This window comes from Muscardinus avellanarius (genome assembly GCF_963383645.1).
Source record: "Muscardinus avellanarius genome assembly, chromosome: 8".
NCBI classification, from domain to species: Eukaryota; Metazoa; Chordata; class Mammalia; order Rodentia; family Gliridae; genus Muscardinus; species Muscardinus avellanarius.
The window spans coordinates 29,139,855-29,160,280 of NC_137794.1; the positions used below are offsets into that span (position 1 = coordinate 29,139,855).

The 20,426-nt window shown below is 40.2% G+C and overlaps 1 protein-coding gene across 1 annotated transcript in view; it reads left to right on the plus strand.

Moving 5' to 3' along the window:
• CD109 (CD109 molecule) overlaps positions 1-20,426 on the plus strand; it is a gene marked incomplete at both ends in the record, with an annotated part of 163,838 nt that overhangs the window by 109,460 nt on the left and 33,952 nt on the right. Inside the window, 4 exons of the mRNA XM_080700077.1 lie at positions 1,399-1,617; positions 2,372-2,516; positions 8,057-8,233; positions 20,250-20,331. Coding sequence (XP_080556203.1) covers positions 1,399-1,617; positions 2,372-2,516; positions 8,057-8,233; positions 20,250-20,331 — 623 coding nt within the window. The remainder of the gene's footprint in view (positions 1-1,398; positions 1,618-2,371; positions 2,517-8,056; positions 8,234-20,249; positions 20,332-20,426) is intronic.

Sequence of the window (20,426 nt, forward strand, 5' to 3'; positions counted from 1 at the left end):
GTGAGACCCTGTTTCATAATAAAGAATAAAAAAATAGGGCAGGAGATGTAGCTTGGAGGTCAGATGCCCCCGGGTTCCATTCCCAGACCCTCAAAAAGAAAAGACTTGGCTTGAAGCTAGGTGCCTTTCTGGGGGAGCCTTACTTTCTCTTATGTGTATAGTCCCCATGGTTCTATGCTGTATTATACTCGATTTATATTTTGAGTTGTGTGGCTTGTGGCTAGTCAGTTTGCTGGAAGGCAGATGTGTATCGGGCCCACTGTTTGTGTGTTGTTCTCACTCTAATGTTAACCAAATGGTTGATTCCTGTATCCCCTCCCTCCCAGAGTAATTAGGGATATGCAGTTAACTTTATTACATGAAAATGACATAATTTCTTTAAATACTTTGTAATAATAAATAAATAAATAAGCTTACTTATTTAGTTAAAAGCTTATTTATTTATTTATTCCCATGCTGGGGATCAAACCCAGGGCCTTGTTCAGGCTGAGCACACACTTTACCATTGAGCTAGACCCCAAGTTCTGGCTTGTAGTTTTTCATTGTACTTCTTAATTTAGTCAGCATGGTACAGCTTAACAAGCAAAAGATCTAGAGTCAGAAGGCTCAGTGTGCAGCCTTAATTGTAGTCTAATTTAAGATGGGACTCATAATTATTATCTGCATAAAATTACTTTGAGAAGTAGGTGAGAAAATAAGTTGGAAAGCAGATCATAAAATGTAAGGCCTAGGTAAATGCTATTGTTGATGAAATGTGCAACTTTGGCATACTTGATAAATTTATAACCAAGTGCAACCAATGTGTGAATCGCACTTTTGTTGGAATCGTTTTTGCGGAGACTTTCAATGGATGCAATAACATCTCATTAGGTTTGCCTCACCATTTTCTAATGGAACCAGGGTCTCTGAGGATGACACAGTTCAGTCAGGCTGGTGGCGATGCTAATAGATGGAATAGCCGTTCTTTTCACAACCTCATCATTCGGTGGCTTTGCAGAATGACAGAATTTAATGTTACTGAAAGGACTAGAAATGGAGTTGCAGAGCGCCTTTCCCCTAGATGTCCTGCATCCTATGAAATAAATGCAGTTTTCCCTGGTACCCTTTTATCTGCTTGGCTGAATCTTTGCCTCAGCTTTTTCAAGACTGGAGCCTCAGGAATTTAGCAGCACTTAAAAGTGGTGATAAGGCGACACTTTGCTGGAGAGCAAGTTAACCACCAAATAAGCATGGGATTGAGGGAGGGGGAGGGAATGGGATGGGGACTGGATGAGGGCTAATTGGATGATGTGTGTTTGTATATCCTCTCAAGTCTTGTATTCCAATGTGATGTATGATTACAATGCACCAATAAAAATAAATTGAAAAAAAAGCCTTTGGCACTTTTTTCCCTTCCAGGTTAAGTTAATCATTGAGAAGAGTGACAGTTATGATATTTTAATGGCTTCCAATGAAATCAATGCCACAGGACACCAGCAGACAGTTCTGGTTCCCAGTGAGGATGGGGCCACTGTGCTTTTCCCTGTCAAGCCAGCACATCTGGGGGAGATTCCTATCACAGTCACAGCTGTTTCATTCACTGCTTCTGATGCTGTCACCCAGAAGGTTTTAGTGAAGGTAAATATTTGGAGTCAAATAAATAAAATGGAAATATGTAATGGAAAAGGAAAAAGAAGATTTTTTTAAAATTTCTTGGCAAATTTAGTGGCTCTTCCTCTTAGTCATCCTGGTAATGCCTGATTGTTTTCTTAATCTGCATGTAAAAATATAACAGATATTTTAGAAGCACATATGTTTTAGCAATCACTGCCAATTTCCTCTTTCAATTTAATCAGAAGTGTGACCGTAATGACTATAGAAAAGTCTATTTTATGATTATTTATATCTACAAACTATGTTACGTTGGGATACTACTAAGTCATGGTCTAGTCCATGAATACAGTTGAAATTCTGGAATTCCGTAGTGCTGTTAGAAGATTTTTTAGACTTTTTCTGAGAAAATATTTTGCACAAAAAGACAACTCAGCATAGCAGATCAGCACTTGTGTTGTGGGGTGAGATAGTTCTCAATTTGAATCTCCACCCTGTTCTATGTGATTTTGGATAAGATATATAATTTCTTTCCTTGAAGAACAAAAGAACTTACTGGCTCACATTTTATCTTCTTATTTGAATTGCCATTCTGTTAACTGTTTTGTCTAACTTAACTAGAAAGTAAACACTTAACAGATATGAAGTTATGACCAAGAACTAGTAGGTGCTTATTTAGCTATACACGAACTATAGACACAACAGGCCAGATATTTATCTTCACATCTGTAGGCTGTTTTCTGTAAGTAGATGAGCATGTTGTGTTCCTTCTTTTCAATAGGCTGAAGGGGTAGAAAAATCATATTCACAATCCATCCTATTAGACTTGACTGACAACAAACTGCAAACTACCCTGAAGACTCTGAGTTTCTCATTTCCTCCTGATACTGTCAGTGGCAGTGAACGAGTTCAGATCACAACAATTGGTAAGAACAGAGTACACCACCATCTGCTGGTGTATTTGTATACGATAATGTATATTGCTCATTTATGTATCTTTTTATTTTCTAATTTAGTCCTAATGAGATCATGTGGAGTTTTAGTTGCTCCCAACTGATGATTATAATAGAAAGGTTAAAAAGTCACATATCGTAGGTTAGTTTTTCTCATTCTTCACTGTGAATGTGAATCACGCAGGGATCTTGTTTAAAAGCAAATTCTGATTGAGTGGGTCTGTGTGAGGGCAGGGAGTCTGGAGTTTTAACGGGTTCCAGGTGATGGTGATGCTTCTGTTATGTAGACCACCCCTTGAGCAGCAAGTTCCCACTCTACTGTGGCTGGAGGTTGAGGGGTTATGTCTAGAAGCAGAGCTCCTGGCTTCTATAGCTCTAGGCCACTGCTGAGGATCAGAATCTTCTATGAAGCTTTATAAAAACACAAATATCTGGGCTCTACTCTAAAACTATTAAGTTGGTATTTCTTGGGCCATGGCTAGGATGGGTATACTTTGAAAATGTTCTGTGATTCTGATAACCAAGGGCTGGGAACTACTGCTTACAGTGGTTCTCTAAGCAGGATACAAGTAACCTTTACAATGGGAAGCTATCCACTGGCTTCCTCTCTCCTACTTATCTTAGTAACCTAAAGTGTTTTTGAATTAAGTATAACTTTTATACAATGATGTCTTAGTTGGGGTTCCAGAGAAATAGACCCATAGGACATACATAAAGGCAGGATTATATAGAGGAGGAATTTGCTCATGAGATTTGGTAGGCTGAGAAGTTCCTTGATCTGTTGTTTGTAAGCTGGAGACCAAGGAAAGCCAGTGGTGTGATTCATGGTATGAGTCAGAAGGTCAGGGAAGTCCAAGGGTAGAACGAGGTGTTCCAACTCAAGTAATGAGTCAGGAGAAGAGGGATGAATTCCTCCTTCCTCCATCTTTTTATTTGGAAATAGGGTCTCACTAAGTAGCTGAGGCTGGCTGAGAACCTGTGATCCACTCAGACTCCCAAGTATTGGGATTAAAAGTGTGCATCACCATCTCAGACCTTCTCCCACCCTTTGTTCTATTCAAGCCCCTCACTGCTTTGGATGGTGCTGCCCACGTTTTTGAGAGAAATGTGCGTCAATGAGACTAGCTATTCAAATGCTAGTCTCATTCAGAAACTCCCTCACAGACACACCAAGAAACAGTGTTTAATCTGGACACCCCAGGACTGACTCAAGTTGATACATAAAGTTAACCACCACAATTGTTTATTCATATAATTTGCTTTACAAATAACTGAAATAAATGTTTTAGTTAATGACGCCTAAATAGTTTCTTAGGTCTTTAAGGTGTTAGGACTTAAGGCATTTTTCAGACTTTAAAAAAAAATCTCATCTGCATGTGTAATGCTTTTTATGATAACCTCAAAGCACTAATTCCTATACTGAGGACTTTATTTGGAGCCTTAGATATAATTCTTGAATACAATTAAACAAGCTTTCTGTTTAGGGAAATTCTGACTACAGTTTTTTAAATTCATTCATCTGTTGATGGGTACCTGGGCTGATTCCCTCTCTTGGCTTTTGGAATTAGTACTGCAGTCAATGTGCCTATGTGGGCATCTCTAAGTACTGGGATTACAAACTTGTACCACCATGCCTGGCTAATTTTGAATATTAAAATGTAACTTTGCAGTGGTAATGATATGACTTCTATTTATTTCTCTGTGCTAACATCTGACAATTAAGACATAATGGCAAGGCTGCAGTCTATTCATAGGAAAGAGGTCATCCTTTCTTTTTTGTATTTTTTTTAAGGATCAGATTTTTATGAATTATTTGGACTTGGTATGGTATTAAGTTTTCAAAGTAAACTCACTGAAGAATATTCTCCTTCGTACAGCTGAGCTGTATGGGGTCAAAATTAAGAACTCAACCTTCGTATATCTGAATTTTTTACTTATTTCCCTGAGGGTGTTAGGATAGAAGACTCTTTTAAGCATGTGTTTTGTTTAATTTTACATGACTAACTTTGAAGAGTATTCAGAATCTTTTTTTGATCCTGAGAGTCATTAAAAATTTATACTTGTTAGTTCTACTTTGTTGTTAAATAGAAAGCAATGGAAAATACTACCATACTTGTTATTTTAAAAAATATCATTTCTCAAGTATTTTAACAGATTAGTAAGAAATGAGAAAATAGCTGTGTCTATGTGAAGAATACTAATAATAAAACATTTCTTTCCTGTATAAGAATGGTGATTCCTAATTGTTGGTTCCTGACATTTTCATTCTAGATTTTAAAAAATATATTTTTGCCTAATTTATGCTAAATCTTCTTTTATTTTTATTAACATGATTAATTGTACCACTTAACAGAGTTCACTATGACATTTCTGCCCACCGATCATGTCCATCTCATCTTTACCTTTCTCTCCCATCCCCTTGCCCCCTTTCCAGGCTCTAATAGTCCATCTTCTATTTTTTAATTTTTTCCCCTTTTTTGTCTCACATCATAATGTAAATCATGTTGACAATTATATATATATATATATATATATATATATATATATATATATATATATGCACACGCTCTTGGTGCACCCCCTCCAGTTTCCTTCCCTCCCAATCCAGAGTACCCACCCAGATTGAGGTTAGTATGTACTCACATGTATACACATAGTCTATGGTAGTATTTCTATTAATGAACCTAAGTCTTCTTCCACTCCTGTCCTTATATCTCCTCCCTGGCTCCCCTGAGGTTTCTCCTCATCATCTGGAGTCCCTCTTGTATCCCAGTTATTCCCTATCCTACACATATTAAAGGAAACATATGACCCTTCATTCTCTGTGACTGGCTAATCTCACTTAACATAACGTTCTCCGGTATAGCCCATCTTCTAATTTCAGGTCTCTTTTTAAGTTTCCACATGAGAGAAAACACAGGATACTTGCCATTCAGTGTCTGACTGACTTCTATTAGCATGGTGACCTCCCGTTTCACCTGTATTCCTGCAAATGACAGGATTTTATGGCTGATTAATACTCCATCATATATATGCCACATTTTCTTTATTCATTCATCTATTGATGGGCACCTGGGCTGAATCCCTCTCATAGCTTTTGGGAATAATACTGCCATCAATGTGCCTATGTGGGCACCTCTATTGTATGCGGACTTGTTTTTCAGATACATACACAGCAGTGGTAGAACTGAATAGTATGGTAGTTCTATTTTTAGTTTTCTGAGTAACCTCCATACCTGTTTTCCTTAGTGATTATAGTAATTTGCAGTCCGCTAACAGTGTATAAGGGCTCCTTTCCCCCCACATCCTTGCCATTATGTATGTATGTATGTATGTATGTATGTATGTATGTATGTATTTATTTATTTTTGGTGGTGCTGGGGTGGAACCCAGAGGCTTTCTTACCTCCGGGCTATACTACCAGACCTATTTTATATTTTATTTGGAAACAGGCTCTCACTAAGTTGCTGAGAGCCTCACTAAGTAGCTGAGGTTGGCTTTGAACCTGCGCGATCCTCCTGTCTCAGCCTCCCAAGCGCGGGGATTACAAGCGTGCACCACCACGTCCAGCTTATTTTTGTTTTTTTGATAAGAGCCATTCTGACTGGGGTGAGGTGGAATCTCAATGTAGTTTGATTTGCATTTCCTTGGTGGCTAAAGATGTTGAGCATTTTTTTCATATATTTATTGGTTATTTGTGCTTCTGAGAAATGTCTATTGGGTCATGTATCTAATTTTGATTGGGTTACTTGGCTTTTTTGTCATTTTTTGGAGTTTCAAAAATATAGTATAGATATTATACATCCTATCAGATGACTGGCTGGCAAAGGTTTTCTCCCATTTTGTAGGTTTGTCCCTTCACTCTGTTGATCATTTTCTTTGCCGTGCAGAAGCCTTTTAATTGGATGTCATCCCATTTGTCAATTCTTGTTTTTCTTTCCTGAGTTATTGGAGTCCCACCCAGGAAATAATTGTCTGGGCCAATATTTTATTTTATTTTATTTTTATTTATTTTATTTTATTTTAAAATTTATTTTTATTGGTGCATTGTAATCATATATCACATTGGAATACAAGACTTGAGAGGATATGCAAGCACACATCATCCAATTAGCCCTCATCCAGTCCCCATCCCATTCCCTCCCCCTCCCTTGATCCCATGCTTGTTTGGTGATTAACTTTGATACATTTGTTTATGTACCTCCTGCGTTTTAAAGAGGCTCCATCCTCCCCTATTCCATACCCTCTGATTGGTCACCTTAATTGCTTCACTATAGGGCCCTTTCTATAGCTCGACCTCTTCCTGTTGCCCCTTTCTTCCTAGTTATTGCTGATTAGGGGAAGCATCTGGTTTTTATTTTCTGTGATATTTCTCTGTGCATGCCGTGTTGCAAGTACATATCCTACTCTTGACGGCCCCAGTAGTGGCCTGGCTACCCGGTGGACTGATCCAGACCTCGCTGGCTCAAGCAGCGGCCTTGCCTCATGGGAGGCCCCTATTCTGGTCTCACTGGCCCCGGCACCGGCCTAACCCCTTGGCAGGCTCCAATCCTGGCCTCGGAGGCCCCAGCACCAGCCTTGCCTCATAGCAGGCTCTGATGCCGGCCGTTGGCCCCGGCACTGGCCTAACCCCTTGGCAGGCTCCGATCTTGGCCTTGGAGGCCTCAGTAGCGGCCTTGCCTCACAGAAGGGTCCGATGCTGGCCGATGGCCCCGGCACCGGCCTAACCCCTTGGCAGGCTCTGATCCTAGCCTCAGAGGCCCCAGCACCGGCTTTGCCTCACAGCAGGCTCTGATCCCGGCCTCACTGGCCCCAGCACTGGCCTAAACCCTCGGCAGGCTCCGATCCCGGCCTCGGAGGCCCCAGCACCGGCCTTGCCTCACGGCAGGCTCTGATGCCGGCCATTGGCCCCGGTAATGGCCTTACCCCTCGGCAGGCTCTGATCTCGGCCTCAGAGGCCCCAGCACCGGCCTTGCCTCACGGCAGGCTCCAGTGCCGGCCGTTTGGGTCAATATTTTAAAGTGTTTCTCCCCTAGTAGTTTCAAAATTTTATGTTTTTGGTCCATTTGAGCTGATGTTTGTTTGGGGTGCGAGACAGAGATCTAGTTTCAGTCTTCTGCATGTGGATGCCCAGTTTTTCCAGCACGCTTTTTGAAGAGGCTGTTATTGCACCTTTGTTGAGAATCAGTTGGGTGGGTTTATTTCTGGGTCTCCTGGCCTATTTCTGTTCCACTGGCCTATCTGCCTATGTTTTATGCCAATACCATGCTATTTTTGTTACTATAAATGCCACATCTTTAACCAAGCTAAAAAGTGTCTAACTTTATCACATAGTTTATAAGTTTAGTTCCACTGCATCATTATTATTTTTGACCAGGTAATTTATGTAAACTTTGCCTTACGTTGCAATTGCTTCAATGACAGATGCCTGTGTATCCGTGGGAGACTCTTGGTGCCAGCAGGTAGCAGTTACTGAGTATTCACTGACTGGATTGCGTGCCTTGTGCTTGCAGGAGATATTCTCGGTTCTTCCATCAGCGGCTTAGCCTCATTGATTCGGATGCCTTATGGTTGTGGTGAACAGAATATGATCAATTTTGCTCCGAATATCTACGTTTTGGATTATCTGACTAAAAAGAAACAACTGACAGATAACATAAGAGAAAAAGCCCTTTCATTTATGAGGCAAGGTAAGCATTTTAGAAGTATACTTTAATTTGTAAAAAAAAAAATTGATTTTTTTTCAGGCAAGGGTTGCCCTAGACTATATTTCAGAGTAAGTGAATTTTGTTGCTGTTTTTAGTTATTTTAAAACTTTTATTTTGTTTAGTACTGGGGTTTGAGATGGGGCATTCTCTTCTGAGCTACATCCTCAGCCCTAATTTTTTACTTTTTTTTTGGTGGTACTGGGGTTCCTGGAAGCCCTTCTACCTCCAGGCTACACTCCCAGACCTATTTTATTTTTGGAAACAGGGTCTCTTATGCCAGCGTGGCTGGCTTCGAACCTGCGTGATCCTCCTGTCTCTTCCTCCCAAGCGCAGGATTTAAAAGCGTGCGCCACCACGCCCAGCTAATTTTTTATATTTTGAAACAAGGTCTTTCTAGGTTTCATACTGACCTTAAAACTGCAGTCCTCCTGTCTCAGCCTCTCAAATACTGGGGTTGCAGGTGTGTGCTACTGCGCCCAGCTGTACTTTGTGTTGGTATGTGATGGCAGGACTGGATGCTGTTGAAGGTGCTGGCAGTCAGACACTTTGAAGCTGTCCCCATTCTTCCTGTACCAAGCGTCCACTGGCTGCTGCTAAGGGGTTAGTAATACCCCCAGATCTTAGTTTCTGGGGAGGCTTGTATTGTGATACGGGATCTGAAATTTAAAACTCTTTGAACATCTAAAGGAACGAGCATTCATTTATTCACTGTATTGATGGAGTGGCTTAGTACCAGGAGCAGTTCCAGTGCTGAGAAACAGGAAGTCAGGGCCTCTCTGCCCAGGAATTCACTGTGGGTGGAGAAGATGGTGCCATGGGGCCAGGAGCTTCTCATGGCATTTAAAATGCTCAGCAGATGGAGCTTAGGAGAGACATGTCTGTATGGGGAGGATCTGCTAGCTCCTCAGACTCCCTGAGAGGTGGAATCTGTCCACAGACTCAGAGGGCTGGGCCACGTGTCATCGCGTGCTCACCGTGTGGCGGGCAGTGAGTTTTCTAAGCACTGGATGTTAGGAGTCTCATTTAATGCCCACAGCAAGTATTAACATAATCCTGTTTTAAAAGATGAAGGGCAGGCACAGAGAAGTCGAAAAGTTAACTAATTGACCAGGGTTGTAGAGCAAGCACTCTGAAGAGCTGGGATTGGAACCCAATTTCTGGCTTTAGATTTCATGCTGTTTTTCTCCATAGCTAGGAGAAAAAATTAAGTTGTGAAACATTTTTAATGATATGTAATAAGTAAATATAAGTATGCAAGTCCCGTTCAGATAGCCCAGCTGCTCGCCTGGACCACTCCAGCGGCTTCCTAAGTAACCTCTGCTCTTGCCTTCATTCCTCTGCACTACAGTCTCCATCTATTATAAAAGGGACTTTTGAAGATGTCTAGACCATGTCGTTTTCTTGCTGGACCCCCTGCGCTTGTGGGTTCCTGACCTTGGCCAATGAGGTCCAAAGTGGACTGGCCTTGGCCTCCATCTTCAGCCCCAGCTCAAGCCACTCTCTGGTTCCCTTTCTGGCTGCATCTGGAATACTCCATGGTGCGTCTGGGCTTCGCTCTTTCTTCTCCTGGAAGGCTTCCCCCCCAGATTTCTCCATGGCTGGCTTCTTTTCATTCTTTCAGTGTGTTTTCCTCAGAGTGGCCTTCTCCATCCACCCACTGACTCTTCCATCTATCACTATATTTCCTCTGCTTAATATTCTTTGTGCTCATCTGTGTCCCGGACCTGGAGGGTAAGCGTCGTGCTGGGGTGAGGTGTGGGGTGTTTCACCTATGCTCCATTGTGTCGCTAGAGGTGTACCTCAGTAAATACCCAATGGAGGAGTGAATTGTCCGCTGTAAATGGTTTGGATTTGCAATGTCCTCGGGGCTCTCATGAAAACAAGGTAGCAGCGATGGAAGCAGGCAGCAGCGATGGAAGCAGGCCTTGGCTGCTAATGACATAATTTTGTTCTTTATTGCTGAGTAGAATTCATATAATTTTGTAATCCATTCATCTGTTGATGGACACTTAGGTTGGCTCCCTAATTTAGCTATTGTGAATTGTACACCTATGAACACGGGTATGCGTATATTACTGTAATTTTCTGATTTCAGTCTTTTTGGAAAGATACTCAGGCATTGTATAGCTAGATCATATGGTGGATCTATTTCCAGCTTTCTGAGGACTCTCCACACGGATCTCCGAAGTGGCTGCACTAATTTGCAATCCCATCAACAGTGTAGAAGAGTTCCTATTTCTCCATATCCTCACCAGAATTTATTGTTGTTTGACTTCTTGATGATTGCCATTCTAAATGGGGTTAGGTGGGATCTCAGGGTAGTTTTAATTTGTCTCTCCCTGATTGCTAATGATGTTGAACATTTTTATTTTTACATATTTATTGGCCATTTGTATTTCTTCTTTTGTGAAGTTTCTGTTTGGTTCATTTTTCCATTTCTTGATTAGGTTTTAGTTGTTTATTTTAGTATTAAGTCTTTTAAGTACTTTGTATATTCTCTATATTACACCTCTATCAGAGGAATAGCTGGCAAAGATCTTCTCTCATTCTGTGGGCTCTCTTTAGACTCTTGATGGTTTCCCTTGATGAGCAGAAGCTAGAAGCTTTTAATGTGGAGCTCAGACCTAGGAGGTTTCAGAAGTGCTTCCACAGTATGGTCATTATCTATATACACTAAGGATAGTCTTGGCATGCCTCCTCAGCCTAGAAATGTGACCAGTGGCTGCAGTGGCTTCCTCTTTGAGCTGGCAAAGTGGCAGAGGAAGGAGTGAGATGGAACGTCCACAGTGCCTCATCTTGCATGCAAACCCTAAGTACGCTTCAGAGTCGTGGACAAAGCTGCCTGATCCAATGCTTTTTATTATGAAATCAGTGTCATGTTTCAGACACTCTGTTTTTTCTTTTGCCATCACATTTGCCACAGTCCTTTAAAGACAGAGTAGTAGTTGTTTTTCTTTTTTAAGAAATTAAAATGGGTTTGGTATGAGTCATGATTATGTTATTTAGATGTCATTTATGAACAGTACATTGTTTTCCTTAAATCATGCCTGGCCCAGGCGCCCTGTAACCCAATCCATTGATATTATTTTCAGTCAAAACAATAGCTACATCACTGAATGAAGTGTGCTTTGCTGTCAAAAAGAGGAGCAGAACTGTAACACGAAAACCCTTTCTGATAAGGACTGGAAATCCTGAGCCTGTTAACAGAAAATTTAAACCATTTGTTTTTTCAGAGATTTAACTCATACTGCTTGCTGCTCAGCTTTCAAAGTGACCATCAGACAAAATCTAGTTCAAAACATATTTTTTTCTCTTGAAAACAGGAAAAACATTGGCTTTAGAATTCTTCTTTTATTTTTGTCTTTTGGTACGAGGGATTGAACCCCTGGAGCATTCTCCCTTCGAGCTATGCTCCAGCCCTATTTTATTGTTTACTTTGAAACAGTTGTTAAGGCTGGCCTTTAATCTATGGTCCTCCTGTCTCAGTCTCCTAAGTACTGGGATTACAGGGCTGTGCACTGTGCCCAGCTAGGCTCAGAATTCTGCTTGCTGAGCCATCACAAGTGTGGCTGGAGGCTAAGGGAAGGCACTAAAGCAAAAAAGCTATAAAGTTTCCACTTCACATTATGAAAAGTAAGGAAGTCAGTAATGATTACTTTTCATTTAGTACAAAGAATGATTTTATTAGTTTTTGCCAGAGAAAGTGCTTTGTATAGTCATAAGAAACTAATTTTACTTCTTTTATTTACATGAAACTGTGATACTTGAGGTAAACCAAGTGAAATTATGTTCGGAATTTTACTTGTTTTGGTGCTGGGGATCAAACCCAGGACCTCATGCATGCTACAAGAGCACTCTACCCCTGAGCTGCTCCTTCCCCCAGGCCCAGAATGCTACTTTTGGATATGTTTCTATAAACAATATTTTCATGTTTATTATGATAAATTCTGAAAGTTTTATATTCGTGATTAATTCAAAGAAAATTCATGACCCTGAAAAGGATGTATCTTATCTGGCATTTTGGAAGCAGCAGTTTTATGGGGCATTATCCTAAAAGCCTCATGAGTTCTTTTGTATTTCAGTTTCCAGAAGTGTCTGATAATTTTGGTTATACTTATAACTTTTGAAAACTTGAGAACAATTCCTAATCGGGTGTGGTGGTGCTTGTGATCCCAGTAGTTGGGAGGCTGAGACAGTAAGATCACAGGTTGGAGACTAGCCTCAGCAACTTAGTGAGACTTTCTGCAATGTAGCAAGATTCTGTTTCAAAACATAAAATTATGAAAGGTTTGAGGGTGTAGCTCAGAGGCAGAATGCCCCAGAGTTAAATCCCCAGTACCCCCCCCCCAAAAAAAAGAGCTATTTATAAAACTACTAATTTAAAAGCAGTACTCTAGCTGGGCATGGTGGCGCACGCTTGTAATCCCAGCATTCGGGAGGCTGAGACTGGAGGATTGTGGTTCTTGGGCAGCCTCAGCTACTTAGGCCCTCTGCAACTCAGTGACCCAGTTTCAAAATAAAAGAATAAAAAATAAGGCAGGGGGTGTAGGTTAGAGGTCAAAAGCCCCTGAGTTCCATCCCCAGACCCACATACAAAAAGTAAATAAATAAAAAATAAAAGCAGTACTCTTAATTTCTTCATAAACTCTTTGGAAAAGAACATGCGTTTTACTTTCTCAGCTACTGTAATTTAAAGTCTCCAATTTAGGTGACCACACTGAATATTGGATTGTTTTTATTAACAACAAACACTGTAGCCCCATCCATCAGCTATGTCTTTTTTGTGTATGGAGTGGAAATTAGGCTTGAGACGCTGGTATGGACAAACCACTGAAGGTTCTCCATCAATGAATGACGGATGTAGCATGAGGAAGGAAACCTTATGGAAGGCTTCCACACAGAGTCAAGCAAATTCTTCTCCCTGGGCTTGGTCCTTTCCTTTATCTTTACATGGGAGCAGAGCTGGAGGTTTGGAGCCTCAGTTTGGTTTAAATTGCTAAGGCATTCACTCCACAGCTGGAGGTCTACGTGACTCTTCTCCTGGGCTGGCTGCCCCTAGTGGAAGAATGGTGCTAGTTGTTGATACTTTGGGGGAATGTTGGAGGTCAGCCCCCGAGGGGTAATTTCCATAAGCATTGACCTCATCTCCATGATCTCAGCTCTCCGCCCTATTTTACAATATCTCATACTTGGAACTGCAGTTGTTGATATGATGTGGGGGCCTGGAGGCACATGGGCTTTTCCCTGGGGTTAGCCCTCTCTGTTGCAGTTACCGAGGGCCCTAGACTTCTCCTTACCCTCTGCTTTCCTCTTAGTTTGAGTTCACAGTTAAACTCTGGCTATCTGGTAGATTTAGTTCTGAACTGGAAATTGAGAGAGGATGTCTTAGACTCTTCTGCTAATTTGCTTTTAAACATTAAGGAATTGTTCTGCTTCTCTGTGATCGCCGATTGCCTCTGAAAAATGAAGAGATTATTGGCTGTTTTTTTTTCTTTAGGGTTATATAAGAACTAAAATATGATAAGGTGAACCAAGGCAGTAATAATGAGGTAGTAATAAGTAATAAATAAGGTAGTAATAAGTAACGAATAAGATAGTAATAATAATAATGCTGATCATTTTTCATTCTTATTTATTTTACTTATTTTAGCATGATTCCAAAAATCGAGCTATAGTGTGTGTGTGTGTGTGTGTGTGTGTGTGTGTGTGTGTGTGTGTATTTTTTTTCCTGTAGTACTGGGGATTCTACTTCCAAGCTACATGCACAGCACTACCTTTTATTCTTTATTTTGAAACAGGGCCTCACTAAGTAGCTGAGGATGGCCACAAACCTGCAATCCTCTTGTCTCAGCCTCCCATGTTCTGGGATTACAAGTGGGTGCCACCATGTCTGGCTTAAAAAGTATATTCTGAATGATTTCCCTTTCTTTTCTTCTTCCTACGACTGTGGGTAACCCACTTCATTGGTTTCTAGTTTATCTTTTTTTCTTTTTGCAAAAATAAATGTATACGTATATGGTTTCTTATTTCCTCTTTTTTCTTGTGCAAAAAGTAGTGCACTCTACATGCTGTTTTAGACTTTGCCCTTTTCAGTTAACTGTATATCCAGGAAATACCCCTGTAGTCATTCATAGAGTTATCTTATTCTTTTTTCACAGCTGCATATTACTTCATTGTGTATATGTATGATTATTTATTCAACCAATCTCTAACTTGGAAACACTTAGGTACTTTATGGTATTTTATCATTACAAACAATGCTGTGACAAAGCATCTGCATGTCTGTTTTTGTATTATTGAAGATGTATCTCTAGGGTAGGTTCCCGGAAGTGAGGTTATTGGGTTAAAGGATAAAGGCATTCTTCTTCAAGTAGTTGTACAATTCTGAATTTTCGCTAGTGTCTTTCCTGTGGAAGGAGTAGTCAAACTTTTGAATCTTTGCTAATTTGTGGATAAGAGATGGTAGCTTATTTAAGGCTTACTTTTTGCATTCCTTCTTTATGAAGTTGAACAATTTTCACATATTTAAATCTATTTTCATATTTTTGTCTCTGGCCTGTTCTTTTCTTTTGTTATTCTTGTTTATGTATACATAATGTTAACATAAATATTCGAGCAAAATTTATATATTACTATTACTTATACTAGTTATTCATTTTATATGTTGGAAACATTTTTTCCTTTCTTTCTTTCTTCCTTTCTTTCTTTCTTTCTTTCTTTCTTTCTTTCTTTCTTTTTCATTTATTGGTGCACTGTATTCATACATCATAGTGGGATACAAACTTTTGTAGACATACATGCACACATCACCCAGTCAGCCCCCACCCGATCCCCACCCCATTCTCTCCCCATCCCTCCTTCCCATGCTTGGCTTAGTGGTTGACATCTAGTATTATAGCAATTTATCCAAAATTAAAAATGATAATCTCACATAACAGTTTCATTTGTCTGATACCAAGCTTTTGATGACTTAAAGATAACATTTCAATATTTCTTTTTGCTTTCTTTCTTACCAGAGAATATTTTTTTTTCTATTTTTTTAGGTGAAACTATCATATATTTATATATTTATTTTTCAGAAAAAAATCTATCCTAATATGGAATATGGATTCTAGATACCCAAAATGATCTTGAAAAAGAACAAAGCTAGAAGATATATATTTTCTGATTTCAAACCATATAAAGCTACAATAATTGAAACAGTGTAGTACTGTTCTAAAGGCAGATATATAAACCATTGGAGTTAAAAGCCTAGAGCTAAATTCTTCCCTATATTGTCAAGTTATTTTTGACAAGGTTTCCACGAACATTTGGTGGTGGAAATAATAATCTTTTAACTAAATATTGTTAAAAAATAATAATTACATGGAAAAGAATAAAATTGGACCCTTACCTAATCCCATATACAAGTATTAACTCAAAATAGATAAAAGACCTAAATATAAATCTTAAGGCTATAAACTTTTAGAAGAAAATCTGGGTCATAAAACCTCACAACATTGAAATTGGCAGTGATTTCTTGAATATGATTTCAATGGCACAGGCAACAGAAGAGTATACAAACTCCCTAAAAAATAAAAAATATTGTATATCCAAAGACAATGTAAACAGAGTTAAAAGTTACTAATAGAATGGGATAAAATATTTCCAAATGCTATATCTGAAGGTATATTAATATTCCAACTAGAAATCCTAAAAATTAACAACAATAAAGGCAAACAATACAATTTAGAGATAGGTAAAAGACTAACATAAATAATGAATCTCCACAGATAACCAATCTTAGTTGTCTGTTGGATGGAAAATCTTGTTTTTCTGGTTCTGGTGTGTGTTACCTATTTCTTCTTTGTAGTTAATCTCCTTGAGTATTTTCTCTAGCGCTGGTTTTGAAGACATAAATTCCTTCAGTTTCTGTTTGTCATGGAAGCTTCTTATTTCTCCATCTAATTTGATAGAAAGTTTTGCTGGGTAGGAAATTTTTGGCTGGAAGTTGTTTTCTTTCAGAGTTTGGAATATGTTACTCCAAGCCCTTCTGGCTCTCATGACTTGGTTTGGGAAGTCTGGAGTGATTCTAATTGGTTTGCCTCTGAATGTCACTTGGCCCTTTGTTTTTGTTGCCTTTAAGATTCTCTGCTTGGCTTCCACATTGGTCATTTTGACAATTATGTGGCGTGGGGATCCTCTTCTCCGATCCTGTCTAAAGGGAGTTCTATAAGTTTCCTGGATCTGTGTATCAACCTCTTGCTCTTGTTTGGGAAATTTTCTGCTATTACTTCCTTGAAGAGATTGTTGATCCCTTTGGTTTCACCTTCTTTTCCCTCCTCTATTCCAATTATTCTTAGGTTAGCTCTCTTAAAATGGGCCCATATTTCTTCAATGTCAGATTCCTGCTGTTGGATATTTTTTTCTAGATTAGAAACTATGCATTCATTTTTGGAATGATCATCTTCTAAGAGCGAGATTCTGTTCTCCATGTGGTCTAATCGGTTGTTTGTTCTTTGAATTGAGGCCTTAATTCATTAATTGCATCCTTTATCTCTTTTTGGCTCTCTCTGAGTTCTTTTCGAACCACCTCTATTATTTCTACAGTTATTTTCCTGATTTGATCTTCTAGAAATCTCTGATTTTCTGTTTTATCGGGTTCTGATGTTGTGGGGTTGTGAGCATTCATTGCTCCAGTGTTATTCCTCTTTCCCATGATTTCGGAAGTTTGTGCCTTCTCTGGGTTCTTCCCTGGGTCGCTACGGCTTCACTTAAGGTGCTCTGTATCTCAGACCCCACTACTCCTTTACTGGGTTGTATCACAGAGTCTCTGACCCAGGGAGTCAATAGAGGCTGCTTTAAACTATGGGGGGGTGCCAGGTTGCACGTTCTTCTATGGTGTGATATCTCTGCCACCGCCACTCCCCCACTGGGTCAAGTCCCAGGGAGTACAGTACTGGGATTTCTCCTCTGGGGTCCACAATTTGACTCACTGTTCTTGAGTTTGCAGATGTAGCTGTACTGGACTCGGTGAATTCGCTGCTGCTGCCGCCGGTGGCAATATGGCGCCGCTGCTACGCCCTCGGTCTTGAGGCTGGCTTATTTCTTCTTGGTTTTGAGTTCCACTCTGAGTCCCTGCAGCGTGTGCTGAGCTCAGCCACTGGGAGCTAGATGCTCCCTGCGCTGAAAAATCCCGCCTGGCTGTTCTGAAGCAGCCTACCTCGGCTTGCTGTAGCCATCCGGTGAACTCGCAGCTGCCGCCGGCAGTATGGCGCTGCTGCCGCCGGCAGTATGGCGCTGCTGCCGCCGGCAGTATGGCGCTGCTGCCGCGTCCTCAGGCGTGAGGCCGGTGTATCTCCTCTGTGGCTCTGAGCTCTGTTCTCAGTCCGCTTTCTCTCTGGAGCCTGGTGATTTTTTTGTTTCTCTGGTGATGGTGGTTTCTGGCTATGAAAGGCGCTGATTTTGTGGTAATGGAGATTGGTTGTTAGCGGGGCTCTTAAGCCCCGCTTTTCTCGGTCGCCATCTTCCCGGAAGTTGGAAACATTTTTTAACTTCACTTATAATGTGTTTTGCCATGGAAGAGCTTAAAAACATTTTTTATGGTCAAATTTTTTATTTTTTTGGTGTGGGATTGATTCCAGTATCATTCTATCTTTGAGATATACCCCAGCTCTATTTAATTTTTTTTTTTGTTGTTTGTTTGTTTGAAACAGGGTCTCACTAAGTTGCTAAGGGACTAAGTTGCTGGCCTTGAACCTGTGGTTCTGTCTCAGCCTCCCAAATATATCAGTTTTTATTTTACCACATCTGCTTAGAAAAATGTTTCCCTACAGATCATGTTAGAAAATAATGCCTCTTGTTTATTGAGAGCTTGCCGTGTAAAGGTAGCACACTCAGGACTTTCCATATAGTTTTATGTTTGATCACTGAAAGAGTTCTTTGGCTTTGGAGCCAATTAGGCCTTTGCTAATATCCTACATCTACTACCTAACAGTTGCCTAATCTTACATATAGAATTTGTATCTTCTGAGTTTCTGCCTCATCATCTGCATAAAGGGGATAATAAGAGCATCAATATCATGGAGCTGTGGTGAGATTTCCCTGCATTAATACCTCCAAAGGGCCTTGAACAGTTCTAGTGCTTTGTCAGCATTGAAGGAAAGATGCCTTTCTTTTTTTTCTTTTTTCTTTTGAAGCACTGGGGATGGAAGCCTGGGGCACTCTACCTCTGAGCTACACCTTCATTTTTAGTTTTGAAACAGAGTCTCACTTGGTTGATGAGAATCTCACTACTTGCTGAGACTATCCTCGAACCTGCAATCTTCCTGTTCAATGAAATCTAAGTGTGTGCCATTACACTTAGATTGCTTATTTAATTACTGTACCATAATGTTTCTGTTAAAGACATGACAATCATAATCTGATGTTTCCTCCCTCAAATTAAGCAAGATTCTGCCATCACTTAAACAACCATATATCTTTTTCTGTAGGTCTTGGAGATTACTGTGAACATAGTATCTGCTTCCTTCATACACACATTATTAATCAGTCATAGAGCTAGTGGTTCTCGTGGAAAGCCTCTGGGAGGAACGCATGGGGCTGAATGGTCAGAGTGGATTGTTGAATCATGCATGCTGGCCTGTGCTTCTCAGCCACTGGACTTTGAGGCCTGCATTTATTGTTTTCTAAACAACTGTTTTGATTTGAAGTTATTTGCAAACACCTGCTTTTATTAAGGCAGACACACGAGTCTTAACCCCCACCCCCAGTCTACTTTTATAGTAATACTTCATTACCACCACCAAGTACTTTTCTTCATGAAAATGTGGAAGTGGTGGGGTAGGGAGGCTGGTTGGTGTTTTGGTTTGCCTCCGCTGGTCATGACCAAAAAATTTAAGAGATATTGCCTAGATTATTTGGTAGTCTCCCCTAACTACTGCTGGTCTAAGAGTAGAAGGCATTTTTACTTTTTGCTTTGCTCTTAAACTTTAGTTATAATACTTTAGGTAGTATTTTCCTTTAGGCAGTAAATAATTTTAGATGACTAACCATTTGTTTTGAAAACACAGAGACCAGAGAGTAATGTAAGACAACCTTTAATAATGCTAATATGCGCTGGGGTGCACGCTTGTAATCCCAGCGCTTGGGAGGCGGAGACAGGAGGATCGCGGTGGTTCGGAGCCAGCCTTGCTGGCTTAAGAGACCCTGTTTCCAAATAAAAAATATATAAAGTAGGTCTGGGAGTGTAGCACAGAGGTAGAAGGGCTTCCAGGAACCCCAGTATCACCACCAAAAAAAAATTAATAATGCTAATATGCTTTATTTATTTATTTTTGATAGTACTGGGGGTAGAACCCAGGGGCTTTTCTATCTCTGGGCTATACTCCCAGACCTATTTTATGTTTTATTTGGAAACAGGGTCTCACTAAGTTGCTGAGAGCCTCACCAAGAAGCTGAGGCTAACTTCGAACCTGTGCAGTCCTCCTGTCTCAGCCTCCCAAGCGCTGGGACTACAAACATGCGCCACCATGCCCGGCTGTGCTAATATGCTTTATTTTTGGTGCTAGGGATTGAATCCAGAGGCATTCTACCTCTGAGCTACACTCTCAGTTCTTTTTATTTTTGCATTTTAAAATGGTTTTGCTAAGTTGCTGAGGCCTGTCTCAAACCTATATTCTTGCTATCTTAGCCTCCCAAGTACTAGAATTGCAGGCGTGTGCCACCATACGTGGCCATTTGCTTGCTTTTAAAGTGTCGTCCATGCGGCAGTATTCTTTTGCATTTACTTTAATTTGGGGAACATTACAGTTCTTATTTTCTGTATTCTTCTTGAAAAATCCTGACATTTAAAATTCTCTACAGCATTTAACATAGAAATCACTCAACATTAGATGTTGGTTTGTTATTTTCTTCTTTTCCCTTTTCTGCCCTACTTTCTCAATACCACATCATCATGAAAAATTTTCATTCATGGCAAGTTGATTTATTGAGTAGCTGTCTGTTTTTATGTCTTCAGGTTATCAGAGAGAACTTCTCTATCAGAGGGATGATGGCTCCTTCAGTGCGTTTGGGAATAATGACCCTTCTGGGAGCACTTGGTAAGTGTCTTGTGTTATTACTAGGTCATACACAGGCATGTCGCTATCTATACACAGGGAAGAACCTTTTCCATAGCCTGTCTTTTTAAAGCATG